At 39.8% G+C, this 11,338-nt stretch overlaps 1 protein-coding gene across 5 annotated transcripts in view; it reads right to left on the bottom strand.

Moving 5' to 3' along the window:
- dync1i1a (dynein cytoplasmic 1 intermediate chain 1a) overlaps positions 1-11,338 on the bottom strand; it is a 54,682-nt gene that overhangs the window by 37,090 nt on the left and 6,254 nt on the right. For all 5 annotated transcript variants that reach the window (XM_020614238.1, XM_020614233.1, XM_020614236.1 and 2 more), the window contains 2 exons: positions 10,736-10,795; positions 10,506-10,621 (listed from right to left, as the gene is read on the bottom strand). In XM_020614238.1, coding sequence (XP_020469894.1) covers positions 10,506-10,621; positions 10,736-10,795 — 176 coding nt within the window. The remainder of the gene's footprint in view (positions 1-10,505; positions 10,622-10,735; positions 10,796-11,338) is intronic.

Raw genomic sequence — 11,338 nt, 5'->3', positions numbered from 1 at the left:
ATTGTGCATGTGTGTTTAAGCCCATGTACATCCGAGTCTACACTGTGTGCATACACGTATGCCCACACATAATCAGCTTTCATTAATGCAGTCCAGTGAGGCCTTGAGGGTTCTGTGGCCAGCTCTGCTATGTGCTGTGGGTGCAGATTCCCTCCCCGTATCTTTCTCTCTTTCAGCCTCTCCCTCTGTCTTACACCCCCTCCCCTTCCCTGCCTAGCAGTGCCACCCAGGCTTGGCCCCGACCCAGACCCACATCTTTAAACTGAACCATCACGCCACGCCATGCTCTGAGCCTGGCCGCAGGGCCCTGATTAAAACCCATGACTTCAAACTTTCCAAACTGTCAAAAACGCAGAGACAAACAGAAAAGTCTTGCATACAGTCGCCACAGTGGCATCAACTCACTTTTCAACCTATCATCTGAGCAGGGATTTGTGTCACCCAAAAACAACAGTATTTGCATCTATTGTGTGTATAGTTCCAGGGGTGACTGGTGGTCTGTGTTTCTTTCTTGGATGATGATGTTTCATTTTGTTTTATTGATGGACAGACAGACAGATGGGACAAACTCAAAAAAATAGAAGTTGATACTCAGGGTTGAATCCTTCTCGTCTGTACTAAAATAGAAATCCCTATTCAGAGCACCTCTGCAACACTTGAATAAATAAACAAAAGCACAGTCTTAGGAAAATGAGTGCAATACCTTAATGGGTCAAAAGCACTGGCCTTGAATCTTGTGGGCTCTTGTCAATCAAATTAAGACTTTCAAAGCTAACATGTTTGAGATTATTTGCAAAAATTGTTATTTTAAATCATTACTATAATTTAATTTAATCTGAAACAAAAAAATGTAAAAAAAATCTGACACTTTAGGTTGGAGAGCCCTGGAGGATAACTCAAGTATATGTGCCAAGAGTGCTCCCTGCTGGAGAGTTAAAGAATAGCATGCCCCACACTCCAGCCAAACAGAAAACCAACATGGTTCTCAAATTTCATTTCATTCAGCAGTCGAACTATAAACTGTGATTATGATCTGGAAATATTAGGTCTGAATCAGATGCAACTGACAGAGTGAGTTTGTTTAAAGTCTGCAGAATTTCAGTCATGGCTGCCTGAAAAACAACTTGTGCTATGCCACCTTTTCAGCAGCACAATGGTTTTTACTTTATAAATAATTTCTGGTATAGGACAAAAAGATTCTATTCAACTAGTTGTCACCCGTTTTAAAACCATGAGGACAAAAACACACAAACCAGCCATACAATGGGTTGATAAACATCAACCTGAAACAACTGAGGTAAAGCAGGGTTATAAGCTGCAGGCTAGTTGTGGCAGTGAACCACTACCCTCTCAAATAAAAAAAACCCTGGAGAGTCAAAGGTATCTCGGAGTTCAAGGGAGACCACCCAGGGAAATGTTCAAGACTGACTGCCGTTTTACACATGCACAAAAAAAGGCCCGGGCGCACATGTCAAAAAGTCAAGTTGAAGAAAATACAATTGAAAAAGGCTGGGGGGAGAAAACAGTTGAAAAAAGAAAAAAGAATCATGAAACTATATTCATACTCATCTCAAGCACTCATCTGATGGCAAATATTATTTTGGATGATGGCCATTTTTCTGAAAACACCAGAAAAACCCAGAGGGAGGGAGACGAAGAAGGGGTTCTAGTACCTTATTATACGGTGGTCATAGGGGAAAATTGCAATCACCTGTGACTCACTTGGAATACCTAAGAAAGAGATTATTTTTCTCTAATACCAGGAGTGTCTCTGGGTTTGACTGCCATGGCCATTTTGACAGAGACCACTTGGGACTCTGCATCAATTTTGGGAGTGAAGAAAGAGTGAAGGCTGTGTGCTTTTTGAAGGAGATGAAGATGAAACAGATTTGTTTTATGCAGAGAGAAACTGAGAAGTGTTTGCTGATTATGTGTGTCTGGAGGAAAAGATTAGGGGGGATCATAATGGAAAAGCCCAAGTCGGATCTGAACTCCAAGAGTTTATATATTTGTGTGAATATGAACATAAAGCACGTGCACACTTGGTTTAAATAGTACCCCCTAAATGCCACTACCCCGAGACAATTACTTTTCCAAAAGTTTATAAGTCAAACATAAAACAGACCATTCTAAAATGTACTTTCAGCAGAACAAATTCAAAGTTCTACTAGAACTGAGTACATTTTGTTCAAGGTCCTCTGGCAACACTCACTGTAACACACACACATTTCTGGTCTGCTCAACCTGTTGTAGCTGCCTGGCTAGAACAACAAAAATGTATGAGATAAGCACTTCCATATGTGGCTACATAACACATATATGCACATACACAGACACATTATACAGAAACCTAAGTACCCAACCATGCAAAAGACACACACATACTACCACATTCCTCCCTTTAGGATGTTGAAAACTGCCCACAAACCCCTCAGTCATGTCGGTTTCATTTAGACTGGGAGTGTGAAACATTCAGTGTTTTTATTTGTTGCTTCAGTGGATTGTGGAAAATGCCAGGACACAGAGACAGAGGATAAGTTGGCTAAGGGAACTTAAAAGACTTAAGTTTTATAAATTGTGCTTAGGATGAGTTTCAACGCCACTGCCTAACACAATAAAACAGTACATTCCCTCTTGATACTCTCTAGTAGAAGATGACAGCAAGACAACTACATTCAGTTCTCCCAGTATAAAAACAACATTTTTCATGGACACAGTTAAGTGACTAATTCATTTAGTAGTTAATTTTAGGGTCTGCTGCAGTAGTGCTGGCAATATAGTTTAAATCAATATACCAGTGTTAATATGAATATTCTCCAAGTGAATCATTGTGCATCACATTAGATGAACACATATACTGAATGTAATACAACTAGAATTACCACTTTGCAATTCTATGCCTCCTCCAGCCAGTCAAATACCTTGACCCTCGACCACCACAATCTAATCAGTTCATCCTTGGTTCAAGTGGACACATGCCAAATTTGAAGAAATTCCTTCAAGGTGTTCCTGACACATCATGTTCACAAGAATGGGCCAAACAGATATCTGGACAGACAGACAACCCGAAAACATCATGCCTCCAGCCGCAGCTATCGCCGCCACAGAGGCATAAAATGTCAATAACCTAGTGTTAGACACTATTAAACTCATGTAGCAATGGGTTTCAGTCACAGATTCAAAACCTTTGGTGCCAATTTAAAATCCAGCCCTATTGGATTACATCCTGAAGGATGTTGTACAACTGTCGATAAATACCCACCAGTTCAGGACCTGCACACTCTAACTGGACCGATGTGCTGCCAACAGTCAGAATCATTTCATAAATTTACTGTTTGGTTTCTTAACTGCACCATTTTGGGATTATGTAGAGTTTGGGTGACATATGTGCATGTCTGTGTTCAAATGTGTACATTTCTGCAGGTACATGTATACTTTGTTTATTCCCTTGCATGTCAGTCCTCACATGTGTTTACATTTATGAATCTGTATGCTTATGTGTGTGATCACTTACAAGAATGTGTCTTTTCAGGCTACTGCTCAGATTAGTGGAGTTTCTTTTGAAGTTAGTGGCCATAAACAGTCCACACTTTTTTACAAGAAAGCCTCTTTTTTGCAATAAATACACATAAGAAATAAATTACTGACCAACTATATACTTCAACTGTACACACCCTGAAAACTAATGGTCCTAAAAAGAATACAATGAGTGGGATGGAGGAGAAGAGCCATGCAAACAACTTTTGCATACATGCTGTACGTACAAACATTAACACACACTCCCCACCCTTTAAACTTTTAACCCTAAGAAAGGGGTCTTCCAAAGTTACAACATCAAGTTATACAAACACACACAGAGTTGTGTGTCTGAAGGCTTTCTTGAGGTTCACTGCACATAATTACTGCTGTAATAACGTAACTGCTGCCACATCCCTCGGTGGGCTCCTCTGCTTCTCCTCCATTGCTTTTCTCTTGCTCTTTCATTTCTCTATTTTCTAGTGACCATGGGTTTCTCTTCACCTTTTACAGTACAGTCTCTCTTGCTCCCTCCTTTCATCTCTCTCTATTTCTTTGGCTACCTTTCCACTGTGGCCTATTATGGGTCTTTTAAGGCTCCACTGAGCACAACCCAATTTACTACAAACTGAGACAGGCTCACGCTACACCCACACCAACCTGCACTCATTTATATGTGCATAAGCGCATGCACAAACTGCATACAATCTCTTTGACCTTTTCCACCCATGCCAACATCTCAGGTAAGTGCACATGCATGTACACACACACACAGAGATAGTTATCTTGAGATTGGGATCCGTACAGGAAAAGAGTGGGTGTGTCAGAGTACTAACATTCACTCTGTTTATGGCCAAGTGGGATTGGCTGGCTACAGAAAGGATGCAGAGAGAAAAAGAGTGACATAGGAAGGTTGCCCACATTTTGCTGAAGCTAAGTTCTACAATTTTTTTGGGAAACATGAGGAGAATGGAAGCAGAATGTTTCAACTCCTGTGGTTACATAAGCAAAGGTTCACGCTCTCAATGAAACCCCTGAGACACTTCAACAGTATCTTTGTTCAGCGGTGATCATTACATTTTTGGTTTTAGAATGCAAGACAAAATAGTGCACAATTTCCATTCAGCAAAAGGAGATATTATCATGTAACACATTTAATACTCAATAAGAATAAGGGTCATGATTTTCTATTTTTTGGGTTATTTTGCACAAATCACATAAAGGGACCAAACCCAACAATAGATCTCGTGTAGCCACTGTAATGTCTATGAATCCTTGTGCCCAAGACCTCCACTGTTGTCTGAAAACTAATAAAAGCACATCAGTGAGTCACACAACTGAACTGGGTGACACTGTTTCTTCCTCACTAAATATGTGGGGTGCTCTTGCTGTTATCTGCAGTGTGAGAAGCTAGCAGTACACACGGAGCAGAGATCACCTGCATACGCAGTTGACTCTTGATTCCAGGTCTGCAGAAAGCTGTTTTTAGCATTTTCTTTTAAGGAAAAAATAAGCAACCCACATATTTCATAAGGAAGAAACATCACCCAGTGTAGCTATGTGGCTCCCCTGGTGTGTTTTTAATCATTTGTAGACGACAATAAAGGTCTACAGCACAAAAAATAAGCTAAACCAGGGTCTGGATTCACAGACATTACAGTGAGTACACAAACTTCATTGTTGGCTTTGGTCAATTTTACCTTTTAAGTTTTGGCCTAGTCCAAAAATGTGTGTAATTCAACTTCAATTTTATGAGCCCAAACCAAGTTTTTACTACTGTGATGGGACTGAAATATTCACCAATAGCCTGGCTTTTCAAACAAGCTGTTCTGATTTTTTGTTCTTTAACAGAAAACGTCTATAATATGTCATTTTAGCTGTCTACGTATGTTGCTTTTCCAATTGGCTGTTTAATGAACTCTCTCTCTCAAGTGTCCATGGTTTCAGGCATTTAGTCCAGTTCTAAAGTAAAAATATTAAATAGTTTGTCATTTCATCTTTATTAAACTTACATTAATAAATGTTTGTCTCCTGGGAACAGCACGGCAAGATAAAAACACAACACTGAAATTATCACCTTATAGCGTTGTTTTGTTGAACACACTGACAAGTAGTTGTTTTTTTAAACATGCAACAGATACGAAGAATAGCTAGCATTTGTAGAATTCTGACAACTGTAGATCCAATATTCACTCTACTTTTAGCTCTGTTTTGGTCAGCTCTTACGGGCAGTATCTGACTTTGTAGCAGCTACATGGATGACTATGTTCATTGGATTGCTGCCAGATTCTTCTGTTGTTTGGTGTTGGTTGAGCACTGTAGCATTATCAGAGCTTCACTGAAGCAATGCCAATAACCTAAGACTGGTGTGAGTGAACCAAAACTCTGAAGTTGTAGGCTGTAAAACCAAAATAGTGAGCTGAGTTATGCTCAAATACTAGAGAACTGGTGAATCAGTGGGGAGTCAACACATAGAGCGCAGCTTTAAATGAGAGGTATTTACAGTAGCGTCTCTGTTTCATATCAAAATTATACTACAAATCAAACTGTAAACTCTCAGGAGCCATAATACTTCAGTCTTCTGTGTCTCTCTTAAAGGCTGCAACAGGTAAACACAACAAAAACAAGGTGGGTGGTTTTTGTTGTGTTTACAATTTACAAAATTTACAAAAATAACAAAATAAATCTAAGAATTGATAGAGGAGAGGCATGAAACACCTACCACACACCTTGTTTGACCTCTGTGTGTTAGCTTACTATCACAAACCACATTAGGCCTGATCTTATTTTATTTCCCCGCTATGTCCTTAGACAAAGTATCCAGCCCCCACAACAAGCATGTCCACTCATACCAATTAGGATCGCAGTAAGTAGCTGGAGTCAGCCATGACTGGAGCTAATCTGATTGCCTGAAACCATGGACACTTGTGAGAGAGAGTTCATTAAACAGCCAATTGGAAAAGGAACATACGTAGACAAGCTACATATTACAATTATATGGAGGCAAATTGGCCACGGAAATGAAAAGCTATATCGTTATCTGGATTAAATGAGCTTTAACTGTATATTTATGCAAAAGGACATGCACATTCACAAAGAGACAAAGTCTGATGAAATCAATCCAATTTGATAACGCTGCATTCAGGTTTGAACACACTCTACCCTACGGAGCTTACTCACAGCACACACAAACACAGCCAGCCACCCTGCGCATGTGAGAAGTGGGAAGGAAGTTCGTAAGGAGAAGAGGACATGAGAGAATCCCTGAGTTACCCCTCAATGACTTAAAAAGACTGTTATGAGACTACACTTATCCTTCCTTTCCCGCACACGCAAACACACAGGCTACGATATCAATATTACAGTTTTAATATGCAACTGTCTCCCACATTTAGTATCATCTATTAAATTCAGGCCCTAATAATATCCAATAGAGACAATGGTAACTGCAAAATGAAAAGCATCAGCTGGCCAGCTGTGACATTTTGAGAATTGTGACAATAATTAGTGTAGACATTTGTTGCCATGGGAATATGACATTTTATATAAAGATTACCCTGCCATTTTTCACTAACTCTTGTTGTTTTCTCTTTTCAATCTGATAGGCCAGAAGCCAACACCAGCTGCAATCCAGCCTGAATCAGTCTGCTGCCTGAAAAAAAAGAACATTATCCTTAAAACAAACTATTTAACACACACCGAGAGTTTTACAAACATGTACACATCCAAACAACTAAAGGTCTTTCCATAGAGCTTTATACACCTCTGAGGTGCAGAGAAAACAAAAAAGACAGAATTTTAAAAAAGCTAAACAAATCTAAATACTAAAATAAATAAATAAATGGAGGAAATAAGAAAAAACCTCATCCAATCATTAGAGCCTTCTGACAACAACACTTAGCATCTGCCTATGCAGTTGTATAAGAGCCACTATGAGCTTCAAGTTTGCTAAATACAGTGCACACACACAGACAGCCTACAGAGGCACACGCATATGAAGCTCAAACAGATTTACTTTTGAGTGCAGCCAGATGTGGTTGGGTTCATTAGCATTTTATTCAACATGAATCATTTCAGGACCCTTAACGAATCCACTAAGCTATAGCATCTAGCTCTTTTAACTGTTATAAATAACTAATGTAGGTACTGAAACTTGAAGATTCAATTAAAATTTTAAGCCATAGCCTAACTAATTATGTACACAACCTGTAGCTGCAACCTGAAAATGAGATGTGTGTTGCATGCATGTGGGGCTGAGTAATCAGCAAAGGGAACTAGCCTGAACAAACACAGCCAGAAGTGCAGGCAGGTGCTACCATCAACCTCTTTTCTTCTTTCTCCAGACACACAAGCTTTATGGCAGTCTGCAAAGGACGGGTGTCCTAAGGCCAAGGTCAGCTCCCTGTAGGCGACCACAGCTCTGCTCTGGCTCACAGATGTTCTTACTCACATACAAGCACACACACAGGGACCCTCTGAACATGTTGTTGGAAACTAAAAACAAATAAATGGCCCGACATACAGCACTACTTTCAGGCACTAACTGCTCACAGCGTATATGTAGACAGACTATTAGAACTGTATCTAGTAACTACTGCATGTTTATTTATTTGGCTCTAATTGTTAGTCTTTATCTCTTTACCAATTGCCCTGTACAGTTTACAGCTGTTGTGTATTTGTTTGTTTGTGTGTGTGTGTGTATGCTGTTTTGGAGATCCATGTATAGTAGGTACACCGGACACCTTGAAAATAGCATCCTTGTGTGAATAAGCTCTATCAAAAACCTTACTTTGATTCTGCTATGTGTATGTATAGTAGACACATGCATGTTTACGCCTCCTAGCACACATACTGTATGCGAGTCAGTGCCAGCGCACTTGTTGAATAGATTATCTATTCCTGGGTCCTGCCAAGGAAATGGGAGGAGCTGAGGCGGACCGTTTGGATGCTGATCAGGACAGACGTGCGTATGTGCATGGTGGTTGCTGGGGCAGGAGGGCAATGGAATCTACACCAGACCATCTATTATAATGACAGGAAGTAGGAAGTGCAACCCTTTCACAGTCACATGGCTGCTAGCTGTCTTGGCAAATAGAAGAAAGAAGACAGAGAAGATGATAGGGTGCATGTGTGCATATGTGTTCTTGCATGGCTATACACTGTTAGGATTGCTTTGAGATATATACCAGGGGAGTGAGGATTTTGGGAACTTTGGATAACTTGCTGATACCCCTCAAAGGGCTATCTGAGGGTTAAAACATGGCTACAGAATTAACATTACAATTAGATTTAGGTTAGGATAAGCCTAGAAGTTGGGCATTTAGCTGTGATGGTTATGGGGCTAGGGAAAGCATTATGTAAACAAGTGTCCTCACAAAGATACCGTAGTTGTACCTGACAAAAAATTTGGTCTTTCGACTCAGATTCGGCTGTTCGGTGTCACTATTCATTCTTTTTTTTTCTCTTTTTTAAATACAGTCTGCACTGTCAGAAAATCACCTGGCACATACTGTGTTTTACTGATGATTCTGACCACATTAACATTAGTATTCAAATACAAGAGAGTGACAGGAACATATTTCTGAGCATAAAAAAAATAAATAAATCAAAGAAAGCTGCATATGATTAAATATTTAAATTGATGATATAGGCTGCCATATGGATTTGTCAAAATAATAAGGTAGGCTGCACACTTGTATGGTTATAGCTAGTTTACCTGCAAAGCTTCTGTCACCACAGTTTTTTAGATTCCTAGTCCTAGAAACAGTCAGTAAACCGCTGTGATGCCAACAGTCTTTTCTCTTATAATATTAAAACCCAATGTTTGAAAACACTTCTAATAAAGTACAAGACTCACTTGTATGTGGCTTGACCTAGTGGATTTTGTGTTTTTATTCTCGTGCTGCACAGCAATTTGCTAAACATTTGGGGCTGCCTTCTATTGTAATGCACACCGGCTGACAGTCTCAGCTGACTGTCAGGTCTCTCGACTAGTGACTTTAAGGGGGCAGCCCTAATACAGTATATGAGGAAAAAAAAGACATTTCTGATATGAAATACCTGCATTTGCAATAAGAGCACAGGCTTGAAGAATAACTGCAACTGTCTTCTATCCAAATCTCCATGCCTTTCTCTTCCAGTTGAAAAAGACTCAAGTCTGTGTCTTGATTCATAACTACAAACATTATGCCAAATCCAGTTCAGGACTAACCTCTGTTTTGACCATATGGATGTGTTTAGTAACTACAGCTCAGCATATATGCACACCCACTTAGAGAGGTGCAAATATGCACAAATACACTTTCACATGTATGCACACATAACCTCAGATGCTTAAAACACATGCACAGCTACCCAAACACATGCACAAACACACATTTTTGTATCATGTCTTCCCAGCCCAAATTAGGACATTTTATAACTACATCATTTCTATAAATCTTCAGGTATGAAGGTTCTTTGAGTATCCACAAGGGCAGCTACTACATGTAAAATCGAAATTTGAAACCGAACACAATCTCTTTAGATGTTACAGCACATGGACACACACACACACACATATTCTTCTGAGTGGATACATCACACACCAACACACAGTGATTTTGTAACATCCAACAAAAATCATCTTGGGTGACTTTCATCTGTCAGCCTGTTTCCACTTATAACCAGGAGTCAAAAGCACAATGTTCTGCAACTGAAGATTGAATAATTGCCAGGCAAACACTTGTCAGTTTCTCTATACCCAGCTCTGTTTCTCCCTCTCTCTTTGGAAGATTTTTAAATCATTCCAGGTTTACAGGCTGTGAACTAGCTAACCAAAGGAGTATCAAATTCAGCAACGTCAATCACTGCAATGTGAAGCAATCTGTTGCCTCTTGTGACCTTTACTTTCAAGGTTCAAGTTTGAACCTTAAATTAGGTTGTTTTAGCTCAAGACTATGGATGATAAGGAATGTCAAGTCAATCACGCACACACACAAAATATTCACCTTCAGACAAGTGGGCGGTGAGTGGCGTCTGTGTCTCTTTACTGTAAGAGACCACCTCTTTGGGAAGGAAGTCTACCTGTGTGATCTTAGATGCCCCCAGCCTCTGCATCCTCCTCCTGGTTAAGAGAGATAAAATGTGTTCATTAGCTTGGTTAGATTGTGCACAAACCCAAAATGTCCTATGTACACAGTATATTTCCATGTGTTGTGAGGAGAACAGGAAGGCATACCCGAGCTCAGAATCAGCCTGCAGCTGCAGCACAGATGGGTCTGTGTCCCACTGCAGCGTCCTGATGTCATCAACAGGGGGGTGAGGCATAAGAAGACATGCATGTTTACAGACACATAATAAACACAGAAACATTGGCACGCATTTATCAATGGTGCACATTATTAAAACACATTACTACATGCACACACACACACACTAAGCCACAGACAACTTATCTAGTGCTTAATACAGAAACTCCTGTTGAATTTCATGCAAAGATGACACTGTTACTGGAAAAATGTTTAAATAGCAAGGCAGCCTACATTGTGGGAAGGCTATACATTAGGGAGACATTTCATTATACATCAATACTCTATAGAGAGCTCATCTCTTGTAATAGATCTCTTGGTCTTCTGCCAGGAACCTATGACAGATACATTTATGGGCAAAAAAAAAAATCCGATCATTTGGTTGAAGGTCTAAATGGTTTGATTCTTGTTAGTGGAAAAGCTATATGATGACCCCATTACCTTAAAAATTTTCATTAGGTACTTCATACTTACATGTATATGGCAATGCACCTGCCATGCATGATCAATAAGTTTGACAAACCATGAGTGCA

Source organism: Monopterus albus, unplaced genomic scaffold, assembly GCF_001952655.1.
Source record: "Monopterus albus unplaced genomic scaffold, M_albus_1.0 scaffold143.1, whole genome shotgun sequence".
In the NCBI taxonomy this organism is placed as follows: Eukaryota; Metazoa; Chordata; class Actinopteri; order Synbranchiformes; family Synbranchidae; genus Monopterus; species Monopterus albus.
The sequence above is the reverse complement of the archived record's forward strand: the minus strand, read 5'-3'. Positions and strand labels throughout refer to the sequence as shown.